The sequence below is a fragment of the Thermobia domestica genome, chromosome 9, assembly GCF_964235325.1.
Source record: "Thermobia domestica chromosome 9, izTheDome1.hap1.1, whole genome shotgun sequence".
NCBI lineage: Eukaryota > Metazoa > Arthropoda > Insecta > Zygentoma > Lepismatidae > Thermobia > Thermobia domestica.
Window position 1 is genome coordinate 69,063,398 of NC_137462.1, and position 16,272 is coordinate 69,079,669.

General features: G+C 37.2%; 1 protein-coding gene across 8 annotated transcripts in view; it reads right to left on the reverse strand.

Annotated features, from left to right (window-relative positions):
* LOC145694723 (uncharacterized) overlaps positions 1 to 16,272 on the reverse strand; it is a 629,124-nt gene that overhangs the window by 95,418 nt on the left and 517,434 nt on the right. For all 8 annotated transcript variants that reach the window (XM_081771270.1, XM_081771268.1, XM_081771269.1 and 5 more), the window contains one exon: positions 6,071 to 6,302. In XM_081771270.1, coding sequence (XP_081627396.1) covers positions 6,071 to 6,302 — 232 coding nt within the window. The remainder of the gene's footprint in view (positions 1 to 6,070; positions 6,303 to 16,272) is intronic.

Sequence of the window (16,272 nt, forward strand, 5' to 3'; positions counted from 1 at the left end):
TTTGCATGGTATTGACACAAACCGCTATGGAAAAAAGCTTCTGCTTTGTTACTGATTTTCCACATGCCTGCTACAAGCAGAACAGTGTACTCTGCCATCGTGTACTGTTCAGTTCAAAGTGACTGAGTTGTAAAAGAAAGGACGGGATTATACAATACAATACGTTAGGAATATGGAATAGCAGTATATCTGCTCTCTGTTTTGAGTTGAGTTCTTACGACAGAAACTATTTCTATGAAGACAGCGTATAACGTGCGGATTCTCAGCTGCAGCTTGGAAAGTATACTTAGTGAGAAAAATTAAATTATGCAGGTCCCAGAATCTTTCTTATATATGTTTTCATTATTGAGGTTTACTGAGGTTTATGTTTTATAATATGTGTGCAACTTTAGTATAAATTCCAGGTTTCGTATTAAGCTTCAGTGCGACAGTATGATTGACTATGTTATTGTTGAAACTTGTCTCCCTTAGACACGAATGTAAAAGGCTCACTTTACAGATGTATGTTTAGCGAAAGAGTCTTCGGCACGAGAAACCCGGGTTTTATTTCCTGTGGCCCTATGTGATTTAGATCTCATGTCAAGCTGTAGGTCTATGTCTCATATAGCCTTAATGCTAAAAGGGGCAATGAACTTCAATCCAAGAACCAGCCAACAAAAACAACTTATCACGAAAGAGGGTAATGGACCACTTCACTTCAAACAAGGAGCTGGTCATCAGAGAGAATTATGGGCAAGCGCAGCTCTATATTGAAATAAAGTCATATGCGTTCACATTTAACATGAAGAAAAATATTTAAAAAAAACAATTACGGACATTTAAGAACTCATGTGTATCAATGAGGGAAGACGGAATAACATTTTTAGGTAAATTCATATGGAGTTTGCAACCCTGACTGATGTCCAGGAGATTGGATTGAATTTGAATTTAGTACCTCGTTCAGCAGCAAGGCTATATGAAACGCGGACCTACAGCTTAATGTGGGATTAGAAACGCATAACCTTTCGCCGCGAAGCGAAAACGTTTCTCCTACGTCAAGGGCGTGTACGCTATCCACATAGCCACGAGGGAGCTCTGGTGTCTATTAGATATGGCGACATAGCGCAAGTCACAATGCTTCCTGTTACCTTCTGCTGATCTGTTCTGGATTCGTTCTTTTAAGCGTACACTGCTGTCATAGAACAGCCCTTTAGAAGCCTGGCCTTACGTAAAATGTAATTACACACTTTTTGAGACTAAGAAACTTGGGAGAGAAGAGAATGCAGAGAATCGTCAGTCAGGAGCGTCACTTCAGATTTCGCTTGGGAGGGGACAAGAGTATCACCGACATAAGACATTCATGTTTTGTACTAGTATATTACTAGACAATTGATTAAAGTATATGCATTTCTCAAACTTGGGGGGGGGGCAAATTCTCCTCCTGCCCCCCGTAAATGACGCCACTGGCGTCAGTCTACGCTCTGTCGCTCGCTGCATGGAAGAAGGGAGGAACTCGAAAGAGGAATTTGTATTCTGCTTCTCGGGAAAAAAAAAAAAAATGAGTCATATTGTTTCACGGGCGAGCAAGTGTTATGCAGTAGGTTTTCAAGGAAAGAGTGTTTGCTTTACGATGCTCATATATAAATTATTATTATGAAGAAAAAACTTTCTTAATGCAATTTAGGATTTAGGAATTCATACTAATGTATACATAAAATTATATTTAAGCATTTAAAGAACGAATGAATATTCTTAAAGTACACTTTTAACTGATTTCATCTGAAACGTTCTGTGAAACCATCTATATACAAAGCGACAGGCAAATAAGTAAGTGTTACCTTTGTTATTCAAACAAATAACTATAAAACATTAAAAGTAGAGAACAGCAAAATGTCGAATCAAAATGTACAAAGAAATAGGCTACGTAAACGTGAATTTCTATCGTTTTTACTACCCTGAAGGTCACAATTACCGTAGATTTGAATAAATTGTCATGTAAAGTATGTTTAAGGCGGAGACCACTCAAGAAGGTTTATTTAATTCGGTCCCCAGTTGACTTGTGGAAGTGCATATCACGCAACTATTTTTATGCCCCTACTATACAACTTAACATATGTTATAATTTACGAAAAACGAAGCTAATTTTTCACCATTACTTACGAGTACGCAGATTTTGTATTAATTTCAAGTTATACTCTCGGTAATATTAATGGATATATAACAGAATGATTTTTACAGAGTCGATTGAGCTGACATTGGTTATGGATCACTTCAATCCGAACAACCAATTAATGAAAATAAAAACTGGTCATGGCAGGGTATAATAGACCATTTCACTTAGAACAATAACGAACGGATATAGGTTTCGTGTTTTACGCGAGTGTGAGCGCTACTTACCGGAGTGCATTATTCCTTCGGTGAAATTTAATGGTGGAGAAACTATGATGTGGGCTTATTTCTCAAGGTTTGCACTGTGACTCCTAGTGTTAATGCCTGGAACCATGATTGCCAACGCCTATTAAGCAATTCTAGACAATTCTGCGGTACCTACTCTTGAACAATAGTTCGGTAGTACGCCTTTGTGTTTCAAAATAAATGCCAATCTACAAAGCGTATACTATCACAGAGTGGTTTGAGAAAATGGAGACACAAGTACTAGACTGTCCGGGCCAAACAAAGCACTCATTCAATCATATTGAACTTTTTTGCTGTGGGTTGGAACATTCATTGACGGATTGATCACAACGCCCCATAATCACCCCACATTGTTTGCCATGTTACAGGAAGAATGACGGCCACTGTCGAAGTCTGCTGGAACAACGGAAAATCTTTCTAGAAAGGTCGAGGCTCTCACTACAACGAATGGTAAACCTATGGCATACTAACTTCTTATCAACTCAAAAGTAAGTAAGTTCTTAGGGTAAACACATACCGAAGATACCTCGCGATCGAAGTCGAGGTTTACGCGATGGATGAAGTGCATACATAGTGAGGAGGTCGCACCCTCGCTGTAAGCTCTCAATTTGAGGAGAAACAATTACTGTGACGCGTGTGAAATTGTGCCGCCAGTGCATAAAAATCACTGGAAAACCACATTTTGAAATTGAAAGGACTAAACCGTTTATAAATAGGGATGGACGCGAGACGAGATATGCCAAAGTCTCGTCTCTTGTTTCGCAAAAATATTTGAGTCTTATCTTTTGTCCACCTCTATCAATAAATCAAAGATTATACATTTTGTCAATTATCTATGAAGGAATGCCCTCTTTCAGCACTCAGCGAGAAATTATTTCCCAATATATATATTAAAGGTATGTCTTCAGGTTTCAAGATGATGAGGATATTGGCTTTAGCAAATGAAGTTTCGTCACTATAATTCCAATATTCGACGTTTCCTCCCTCTGGATACATGCCTGTCTACTGGTATTTCTTTATCTTATATCAGTAACGAATTTAGGAATCCGTTTTTATTAATCTAGAAATTGGGAGAGGTGTGGAGTTTCTAAGCATAGATATGATTAGCAGTAGCTTCTTTTTTTCTTTAGAAATCCCACAACGGACTTCAGCCCGAAAGCCCCTCCCTGTAACCGCCACTGCCTTATATAATAATAAGCTACTGTATAATCCTCAAATAAATATGAATAAATTATCTGACATTCCTATTTCAGTTGCTATTCTCTGATATTCTCTATTCAAAACGTGCTATTATGATGATGTTTGTGTTTCTTATTCCATATTGTTGGAACATTCCTCATTAGTTCTCTTAATATCTTTCATGATCAAATTTAATAGTGCAGTAAAACCTTTCGAGCATACACACACACAATAGGCACGTGTGCAGACGAAATTCTAAACAAATGAAGACTTAATTCCGTGCAGCGCTTCAGGAAGAACCAATGAGAGCACGAGCCACAGTGATGCTTCCGCTGAACATCGATGTAAAAACAAACTCGGTCGACCTCTAGGTTGCCATGTAGCGTACATGTTCGGTATGCGCTTACGCATTTGAATCCAATTGTTTGTGCCAGTATCGGGGTCGCGACCGCGACTTAAACCTCGACTCGATCGCGAGGTCTTTTCAGTATGTCTTTAACCTTAATGTTGTACGGTCAATAAAGTCAATATAGTGTTGTCATTATAGTTAATTTTATATCATTTGTAAACAGTGTTCTTCATGGGGGGGGGGGAAGTGTAGTTACTAACCACGACTATGTTACTATACACATTTGGATAGATTGCTAAAGAAAGCGTCCAAATTTAAACAAATAGAGGAAATTAAGATATGCTGTTGTGTATTGATAGAATTACTCTACACAATATTTTGTTCCAGTCTGGAAAACCATATAAAATGAAATTTTCCTTTCGTTTACATATTACCAGAAAAAAAAAAAAAAAAACGCTGCTTATAAGATTTATAATAGATTTAATACTCAGAAATAACTATATTATATATAATTATTTTTATTCCAAAATACGCATGTTTTCTGTAAATTAGACACCAGTCTAACCTGGCCACTATTTGATAGAACGAATAATGAGCAAGAAGGGCAGTTTACTTTACATATAGTCGGTCCAATGTCAAAACCGCGAATGTGCAAATTTTGTTATTTTCACCTACGTACAAATTCCAATACCAGTCCCATTTGTAAAATATGAGTATCTTAGAAGTTATCGTCAATACCTAAAACATGTACGTAAGTCTATATATTGATTTTTCGGGGTAAGTTGAATATTAAAATGCTTATAACTCAAGCCAAATTGGCATTGGATCGACGATATATCTTTCTGCCCTTGACTAAGTTTCTTTTTTATTTATTTTTTATATTTTTACGAAAACTTATATAAATATTGTGCCCACAGCATTTACTCTCCTTGTCTAAGCTCAGATGTAACGTTACTAAACACATCACATAGAAAAAACGAAAGGAGCACGGTACACAGCAGGCGGAGCGCAGAAACATAAAAGTTACATAACTCAGGCATTAGCGTGTGATGTGTTTACTAGCAAAATATTGGTATTAGAAACGCTTAATGGTGCCGAAAGAGAAACTATTCTGGGAAGATCATATCGATTCTAGCACTTTCCGATGAACATTTCAGCCGTTCCAGCATAATTATACTGCATCGAACACTCCACTGTAAATGCCATACTGCGACAATATATAGCGTGTCAGCCCCTGACTGTGTACCACCAATTAAGCCACATTCGAAACGGACCCAGTAAAACTGACACCATTTGTGTTGTACAAGACTAAAACATTAGGTCTCATTTCGTAACAGTTAGCGTGAAATGCAACCCAAACTTGCATTTTAGTATGCGATAATCACCATAGCACTTATAATTATATTTTGCATGTTTAGCGTAGCGCTGAGCTAAGCGAATTTTGCGAAGCCTAATACGGAATGAGGCCCCTTGACAGCGTAAGGAAACAAACTAACACAGCGTACTATGACTATCTGCTTCTATGTGTCCAAACCAACCATCCAACATGCCATTCACAAAAGCTACCATCTCAAAGCGCTCCGTAAGGCGAATGTTTATGCACTGAAAACTTATCAGGTCACGCAATGGTAAAGCTGTACGAGCGCTATCTCGTGTGAGATCAAAGCAAGTATGTTGTTACCGTAGTAGTCGAGATTGCGGTCTACGCGCAGATGTGCAACTTCTAACCAATTGTGGAAAGGTTCGAAAAATTGCATAAGAAGTACCGATGAAAAGAATGAAGCAATTTCGTTCGTCATGGAACCGAAAGTTAACCATTATTTTTGGACTTTTGAAATACTTTTCTTCTCGTAGGGTGCGCACAATTTCTTGTCTGTGGGAAGCGTCACAACAAGAGAGAAATAAAATCTCTCTTTTGTACCTGCAAAGAAGTCTTCTGTAGTGGAAAGTGCGCTGTCGGACATTCACAATAAGGGCTGGTCGTCAACAGAATACAACCTATTGAATGGAAGCATATCAGCGATTGTGTTTATCTGTTTCTCACTTTGTCTTTTTGCTGCGTAACATATTCCAAACATAAACAAATTATCATGAAGGCAACTCTTAGTGTATCCACTTCACCAATTTACTTGCTGCTCCTGGACTTACCTTCTAGATGATGAATTACTAATTTTATCTGTTTCGGTGGCTCCTTTTTGTTGCTTCTCGGTCTCAGGTTGAACATCCGTTTCACTTTCTCGTCTTTTTGGTGTTGATGCTGAGCTAACCTTCCCATTACGGATCTTCTCTTCCAGCCAATTGAAGCCAGGGAGTTCCTGTGCTAATCGTTTTCCTTTCTCCACATCATGGGATTTCATCTCCTTTCGATGTACTCGATCATCTAGGAGTGAGAACATAGCAGGTAAATCACTCAATAATAATGGTCATTTCATCTAAATTTTTAAGGTATACATTAGTGGAACCCAGCGGTGTAGCCAGCAAGTAGCATAACCTTCACGCTGCTCAGCTCTAGCATATATACTATAAGTATTAAAGTCATTAGTAAGTCAACATAGATACTTATTACACATATATATTAATATATATTAGTATTATTTGGAACATGCTACCTTACTGAAACAGGTTTTCAGTGAGAGTGTTGGAATCACGGGTTGCAGAAAATGTACCAATAAAGTATTCATAAGGACAGAAATATTGTTTACGGAAGTCCACTTATTAGATTTTGCATTTATATGCTTAACAACAGTACAAAAAAAAAAAAAAAAAAATCGAACTCAAACATGGCAACGCAAAACGAGGGTCACTACGAAAGTTTTGAGATACGCATTGTTGTGGCACAATATTTGAATTCCAACAATTGCGTTCGGTAGTGGTATCCAGAGCGAAGAAGCGGAGCAAGTTTCAACTCGCCTCGCTTATCGGCGTGACCGTATCATCTTCACTTGTTTGTTGATTTGAGCAGTATTCGGCTGTCTAGAATGGAGCTCGAAAGGGAACATTTTCGGGCAATGATCCTTTACGATTTCAAAAGTGGTTTCAACGAGACACAAAGCCTTGACCGTTTGCAGGGGGCATTTGGGGACCTTGCTCCTTCCCGTGCTACAATTTTTCGGTGGTTTGGTGACTTCAGAAGAGGCCGGACATCACTTAAAAATGAAGAGAGAGCTGGGCGTCCGGCAACAGCTGTGTCAGATGAAAACATTGCCGCTGTGGAACAAATGATTCGAGAAAATCCTCGAACAACTCTCTAGAACATTGAATCTACAGTGAACATTAGATCGTCAGCAGTAACAAAAATTCTTCATGATCATCTTCGGTTCAGGAGGGTTTCACGAAAGTGAAGCGACCGCGAAGTGTGGGGAAGAAGATGGTCGCAACTTTCTTCTCCAAATCTGGCCATGTTGCAACTGTTCCACTTGAAGAACAAAGGATTGTTACTCCTCAGTGGTACATCACTGTTTGCCTAACAGAAGTGTTCCAGAAGCTTCGAGAACGGCCTCCAAGAACTGGATTGCGTGGGATCCTCCTTTATCATGACAATGCGTCCGCACACACGGCCAACTTCACAATTCAGTTTTTAGAATCTACGGAGGTCAAACTTATGACTCATCCGCCGTATAGCTTTGACCTGGCCCCGTGTGATTTTTTTCTGTTCCCCAGGATCAAAGATCGCATGTGTGGGAATAGATTTTACAGCCCTGAAGAAGCTGTAGTGACTTACGAGAATGAACTCCCAACACTTGAAGAAAAAGACTGGAAGTAGGTTTCGAGGATGCCAAAGTGTGTACAGTGTAATGGTGAATACTTTGAGAAAATGTGTTAAATTGATTTTAAATATGTAAGTTATTTCACATATCAAAACTTTCGTAGTGACCCTCGTAGTACAGTAAGAAAATAAAAATCGTGTGCATCTAGTTGGACAAATGAGAGCACGAAAGTGCATTATTAATTTCAGTTGCTTTAACTGTTTTAGCACGCTGACATGGGTTGCTGTAAGTATATTAACCAAGTTTAATCTATATATACTGTACAGCAATGTATGTTCCAGCCTAGCTCTGCAACGCCTGGAGCAATTTGATCCAGCCAGAAAAAAATGTGAAGTAAAATACCCCTTGCATTCCCTAGGATCGAAAAGTAAAAATAACCTATTGGAAAAGACCAATATGAATGTCGAATTTATAATTTTCTGAGTGGCTTAAATGAATAGTGATACTCGAGGAGAAAATCTTCCAGGGAGCTCCTAAGTGGAAGACGACGTGTAAAAATAATCGAAACCGACCCTGTCGAATTCATAGTTCTTGAGGTTACTGATATGAATAGAAACCATGCCAATGATATTCAAGTACAAGCTCAGCTCTAGCACTCATAGGGCTATAGGAAAGACTGGCGTAAAAATAATCGAAAACGATCTATATTGATGTCGAATTTATAGTTTTCATGGTCACTGAGATGAATAGTGGAATCCAGACATCGTTTAAATCCAAGTTCAGCATCAAGAGAGGGTACGACACCCCAACCACCTCTGAAAGGTAGGGCGACACAGAGTAACGTGAAACTAATCGAAAACAACCGATATTAGTATCAAATCAATAATTTTCCTTTAAGGTTCCTGTTTAGCCATCATGAGCAAGGAAGGTGAGAAGAAGTTGAAAGTAAGTCCAAAATTACCGAAAATATTGTCGAATCCATAGCTTTTGCCGTTACTTAAATGATTGGTGAGTATTCGTTCCCTTCGCACTATTACTCCTAATATCTACTTTTCCGCAGTATCGAGAGACTTCAGTGAGAATACGAATGGAAAGTGGTGGTACCTCAACTATATGAGAGTAGTTCCTACATTATAGTGATGCTCCTACACGTGTATGCAGATTTTCAGGTGGGAGGGGAAAATCCAGTGAGAACTCATTCCTCATAAACACCTACACATTTCACTTGATTGCATGTGATAAGGGAGGGAAAAATAAGCTACATATGTTGTACGTTTCTGGCCTTCATTCAAAAGAGTATAATTAGTACGCCTCGTACTTGTGATGTCAATCTTGTCCTCCACCTTATCTACACATTTTCTGGGACCCCATCTTCCAGCAGCATATCAAGTGTCCCCATACCACCAGGTAAACCCAGTGTGGTCTACCCGGTAGACGCCTTATACTCTAGCATGCTAGGTTTGCTGGCCTAAGCGTTATCAAGCACGTGTGGGGCATAATATGACGGTGCTTGACTACTAACCGGCTTCAACAACTATCATCTGTCAGACAAGATTTGACCGGCTACGCGTCCGACCAATTGTGTGACCGTTTGGAGTAGTTACACTTTTTATTACGATGAGCATTGTAACATGTTTTATAACATGGTCAGGATATACCATGGGTGCCATATTGGGAACAGTACCATCTCACCTACCATCGCCTTTTATACCAACTTCGGGTTTAATCCGTGAATTCCAATTATGAGTTCTCACATGTGGCTGACAAGCGTAGTTCTACAGTTCTCATATATTTTATTTGACTTTTAGCTAATGAAATCTCAACTCTCTGTAAGAAGTCTTATGATGATTCTCTCGTCATTTGATTAGAAATTCCAAATTTCTCTCTTTCTTCTCCAATATTCTTTTTAGAAACGCAATAAGTGTATTATCTACCTTTTCATTCTTCATTTCGCTGTATTTTCTTGAACTCCTTTCTCAGTTGTCTAATGTTTAGGCGATGCTCGTTTACTTCATTTCCTTTTATGATGTCCAAAAAACCAATTTATATTTTTTTGTCACAACTCAATGTATTTTTCCATAATCTCATACTGTACTTCGCTCGTTAAAGATTCATTTCCATCTTTACTTTATATATTGTTGTAGTAGTTTTTCTTTCTTACATTTGAATTTTCATCGAATTTACTTCCATATCCATTATTCAGGTTACTTTCTACTTCCTCTTGTAACTTTTTACGTCTATTGTATATTTTCTCTTTGTAGATTCCCTTTACAGTTCAACTTTCTACACATTATTTTACATTCTTCGTGTAATTTTGTTTTCATACTTTTCTTTCCCTGGTTATACACAAAGTTTATTACCCATGCTTCTTAACTGTGATATCTTCGTGATACTGTACAGGGTGGGCCAAAAGTAGGTATAGAGTACTGTAATTATCAGCTCATTGCATTTTATATAATACTTCTTATTGTTATTCATCAGGTAGACTTAGTTTCTTTATTATTTGTTCTTAATGTGTTTTTACTTACATCCTAAGCTCGGAAGAGTCGAAGCAAATAAACCCACTTGATCAATGCAAGGGTGTACACCTACTTTTGGGCCACTCTGTATATCTACTCGCATAGTTAAAAGTGTTCCTACAACTAGTTAGTTCCTGTACTTACTTTCTCTCAACTGACATTAGATTTGAAACAAACTTCTTGTTATTTCTCCATCTATAAACCTTTCAGTATCTAATTCGTTGTATCCTACTTTTCTTCTTAAGTATGTTTTCAGTGGGACTGCACCTGCTTCAGCACAAGTTTGCGATCTGATAACTTTTGCGGTTTTTATTAATTATTTTAATTTACTTATTTATTTAACCAATGGTGTCCAATATTTTTGTCTTTTGGGTCTCTACAAAACTCCACTATTTTCCTTGATGAGTGTGTAAAGGTGCAGTGATAGGGAAATAGTAAGTAATCAATCTATTTTTCGAATACAATAGAAAAATACTGACGTTTTGTCACGTTTTCAAGAGTAAAATACGCAATTACATTTCTTAAAATACAAACTGTTCGTATAAAATACGGACATCTGGCAACCCTACATATACACAATGTAATACTATTTAACAACAAATATAACATTGGTGTGTTTCTTTTATTTATTTCTTCTTTCACATAGGTACTTTTAGCTTCACCCATTTGTTATTCTACTCAAAATTTCAGAGGAGTGTTCCCCGCCAAGGACGCCCGTATATTTATGCCTATTATTTTAAGTAGATCGTTTCATAATTAAAAACAATAAATGTATCTTATTATTGATACAACAGTCAAATTTTCTTGAATATCTGACGATATCTACGGGGGGCCGCGGTGAATCAGTGGTAGAGAGTTCAAGCTCTGGTGAATGGGGTCCTTGGTTCGATCCTAGCTCGTGCCACGTGAGCTTTGTGGTGAACAAACACCGTGTGCGTCGTTTTTCTTGGGGTTCTTTCGTTCCCCCCCCCCCCACTTTCTTCATTCCACTGTTTCATTCATTTCACATCACCGTCTCCTTTAGCCTAGCCGGCATAATCACGGGACGTAAAACTTAAAAGAGTTTATTTTATTTCATTTCTAAGAATAACGATAAATATAACCACAGGTTCTATGTTCACTAGTAACATTACATTAGGTGAATTGGAAAATATATATATTTATAGATACATGATCCTATAAAAATTTTCGAAAACACAAATTACAAGAATTTATGAAATTTTGATTCGTAGGTTGTAAATTAATAGCATTGTAATTGTGATAAATAGATTCTATGCCGTAAGTGGAGAGTTGCCATTTTATTCATGTACTCAATCCCATGTTTGAGATACATGAACATAAAACACAAACGTGCTATCACTTCTACTCACTCGTCCATTTCGCCACATTTAATCACGGTTTATCTTTAATTCACATAATCTCTACAAACATTCGCGACACTATTGTTGAACATCAACTAAAAGTTTTCATTAAAATGATTAATTACATGCTTTAAAAAACAAACTGTTAAATCAAAACTTATTAGATTAGTGAATATTTTAGGCAGCATGATCAAATGGAGTTCAGAAAGAGACAATCTCAGCAGACACAGATAATCTGATGCAATTGAAATTAAGCAGAACCATATTGTGTCTCGATAAATAGACTGGACAAGCTACAAAAAAGATACTTATGAACTTTATAGTTTCAGTCACTGATAAATAATCATATTACCCAATGATAACGTTAGAAACGTATGCACACAGACTGACTTACTCTAACATCTTCTCGATCTTCCACGTTTACCAAATTAACGCACTAAGGTTTACACCTTGAAGAGCGAATTTATGATTATTTTTAAAAAATACTAAGCTACATAATATGTACCATAATTTAAAAAAGGTAAACAAAACTTACCCTTCCAAGCAGCACCTTAAATTTGTTCACTACTGTGTGAATTAATGCAACTGTTTATTACTGTCTCAATTTATGATGTTGTCTTGAAATCATTTATAGGCTGATACATTTTTTTTTACGACTCTTTGTTCATCTTTATGAATTACTGTCATGAACTTCTCCGAAGCTGAGACTGTCTCAACTATCTTTCAGAAATCTTAATAGGTTTTTCTCAATTTATCATCATGCCTTGTAATGGCATGTGTATGTTTAATTGCCAATCTGTGCGATATTAAACATATTTTCAAAATTTTTTACCAACAGACTTCTCAGAAATGTAACTGCACGAACTTTAACCCTCCACTGCACAGCAGAACAAAACGCAGAATTCCGTTTACTTTTCAGCTGAGTGTTGAAGTTATAAATCTGATTTATGATTTAATGTAATTTTTAGTGTGGCATTCACATTATATATATATATATATATATATATATATATATATATATATATATATATATATATATATATATATATATATATATGGTCGAAATGAGACGGTATGCGTAGCCCTTCGGTGCGAGCGGTCCCGGGTTCGATTCCCGGTGGGGTCACTCGATCGAAAAAGTGTAACACGCTTTTTCAGGCCAGCCACCCTGAATGAGGTTTTCCTCATTCACACCAGGCAAATGTGGTACCTAACAATAGGTACCTAACTTATAGGTTCCAGGCCCCTTCCTTCCTTCCCCAATTCTTTCTTCCTTCCCTTTCCGCGGATTGTGTGCTCGCCGAGGGACGTCATCCCTCAAATTGTGGCGGGCTAAATGGCCTTGGATGCCGGAAGCCCAGAAATCTAAATCCTAAGTGAGACGGTATGCGGTGGTATGCCATACCGCCTCTGGTTTTTCAGTAATGAGGACATACCGTCTCTGTTTTTTCAGTAATAAAGACAATGAATGGGCATTGCATCAACAGTGAATTTTGTGCTTGCTCTTCATATTTCCTGAATCTGCCCATCGCCCCCACACACTGCCTTTGCTCGCCTACGGCATCGCACCCCTTCAACCCACAATTCTATCGTTTCTTCTTTTTTTTTTCAACTATCTAAAAGATAATATTTTGTATCCCAAGAAAACGCCCATTTAAATAGCATGGGAATTTCTTCACCCCCGTTTAGACCCCTTAAAAATTAAAAATATTCACTTTTGGCAATTTTCCTGCCTGTTTGCCCCGGAAAGCTACAATCATGCCAAATTTAATCACTGTAGCCCCACAGGAAGTGCTCAATAATTTGGGGGTGTAAAAGATGTTCCATATAAATAACATGGGAAAGATTTTTCAGTTCCCCATAAAACCACTCTACGGTTGGAAATTTTCATTTCTGATAATTTACTTAGGTAATGCTAACGAAAACATACAAGCATACCGAATTTCAAGTTTTTATTCCAATTCTAAGTACCTAAAACATGATATTGTATGTCCAAAAAAAAGGCCCATGTAAATAACACGGGGAATTTTTTCATCCTCCTTTAGACCCTCTAAAAATTACAAATATTCACTTTTGGGAACTTTCCTGTGGGTTAGTTCCGAAAAGCTACAACTATGCCAAATTTAATCATTGTAGCCCTACATGAAGTGCTCAATAATTTATGTCAGCTCATGTAGTTTTATATATATATATATATATATATATATATATATATACTGAGAAAGAATACATGATATATTTGAGCTGTTCTTATACAATCACTCTTTGTAACTTCTGAAATGAGTGAACAAACTAATTACAGTAGTTTTCAACAAAAAAAGAAGTAAATAATAAATTAATAAATGATAAAATTATTGATATAGGAATAAATTTCATTTAAAAAATACTAGAAAGAAAATTAGCGACTATAGACCAGTGGTTCTCAACCGATGTGTCGGACAGACTAGTGTCACGCAGTCCACTAACAAGGGAACATTCCGATTTTGTGAATTCAATTGCTGAAAATGATTGCTACCTCTGGATTCAGCATCAAAAGGAACAGAGAAAAACAGGGTGTTTAGTGGCTGACCGTATACAGGGTGGGAGATAAGTGAGGGCAAAGTGCGAAGATAGTACATAGAAAATGTCTAGAAATGTCATGTTAATTTTGAAACGAGTAGAAGGATTGAGGCCAAATGTTGGATATGAGGAATGCATATAGAGCTCCACTGAATACGCGTAATGTGAATCGTGGTGAACATCTGAAAAGCCGCCATGTTGGAACTAGCACAAGAAGAATATACGGGAAAGGGGCCATGTGGAATATGGCTCTTGACGCACACCGTCTATTGAAATCAATAGTGGCCAATACAGTTTGAAACTTCTGTAACAGGAGGCGTTACACGCTATGTCAATGCAGTGATACTGTCGTAAAGGTAACGTGAATCAGGAACAACCACAAACCTGAATGAGACAACTTTTAATTCTTGGCGCATTCACGACACTTGTCGATTACTGCTTTAATTTCAATACCGGAGGCAGCTGTGACGAGCCCGATTGTTCATCTTTATCATTTTCAAATGTGCCCACTGATGTCTCCATTTTTGTATCAACCACACAATAATTCTTTAGGCGTACAATATTTGTAATTAAACAGAGGACTCAAGCTGTATTGGTCATTATTGATTTCAATAGACTGTGTGTGTCAAGAGCCATGTCACATGACCCCTTTCCCGTATGTTCTTCTTGTGCTAATTCCAACATGGCGGATTTTCAGATGTCCACCACGATTCACATTACGCCTATTCAGTGGAGCTCTGCATGCATTCCTCATATCCAACATTAGGCCTCAATCCCTCTACTAGTTTCAAAATTAACATGACATTTCTAGACATTTTCTATGTTCTATCTTCGCACCAGTCACGACGCCAGAGAGGGGCAAGGGAGGCGAGCGCCCCCCTAGTAGCTACTTCTGCCCCCTGACTGCCACTCAGACTGCCCCCCCCCCCCATTGACTAAAATGCTGCAATTTTCAAAAATAATGTCACAAATTGCATCCATGATTTTAGGAAGAGTCATTGCTTTTAATCATCCTGGATGTAAAGCATAATTTGTTGAGAAATCGCCACGTTTATACTAAATCACTTACTTCTTCACCGCTGTATATAACGGAGGAGAGAGTTCCGTGGTGTTTCACTGATTTCCTAATTAATTTACTTCGATGACTTTCCTTGGTGGAACAAAAATGTTATAACAGTTAGGATCTGGATGTTCGTGAAATTATCTGTTTGGGCACACAAACACAGAGGTCTGACAAACAATAAGAATTTCATTATTAATGTGAAAATTTGTATTTGTACATACACAGATATGTTTTTCTAAACTACGGATTTATTTTTCTATCTAGCACCTACACTCCTTCTGGATTGGACTAGGACATTTTCAGTAGCTCCTTGTGAATTCTCTCTCTCTCTCTCTCCCTATATATATATATATATATATATATATATATATATATATATATATATATATATATATATATATATATATAGATAGATAGATAGATAGATAGATAGATATAGATATATATATAGATAGAGAGAGAGACGTAGCATATAGTACTAGACGAATGTGTTACTTGTAGCATACGCGAAAGTAATTCAATTTATGTTTAGGCTTCAAAAGTTTCATTGAAAAATATTTCATTTGCAGACGTTACTTATTTGTTAGTTACAACTTTACTTGAAATAAGTTTAATTTATAATCATATAGGTCTAATATGAAAACAGCAACGAAATTACACAATGTAGGCCTAATGTAAAATCAGTCAAACGTAATAAATATGCCATTTTTGGTATAGCAAATAGCCGCCCCCCAAAAAATGTATCTGCCCCTCTTTTGCCCCCCTAAGAACTTAAAGCTGGCGTCGTCACTGCTTCGCACTTTGCCCTCACTTATCTCCCACCCTGTATACGGTCTGCCACTAAACACCTTTTTTCTCTCTCTCTCTCTCTCTCTCTGTTTCTTTTGATGCTGAATCAAGTGGTAGCAATCATTTTCAGCAATTGAATTCACAAAATCGGAATGTTCCCTTGTAAGATGTGTCCCGAAATTTTAGAATCTAAAGATCCTCAAGAATTTAATAATAATTAGTGAAAATCGAGACAAACTCTATCAGTCAACGCCTCTAGCGGCAGCAATAATGCTCAGTGCTACATAGTCATTATAAAAACTATTAGCTTTCACTAATAGATATTATTATTATTTATAATAAAAATATCAAA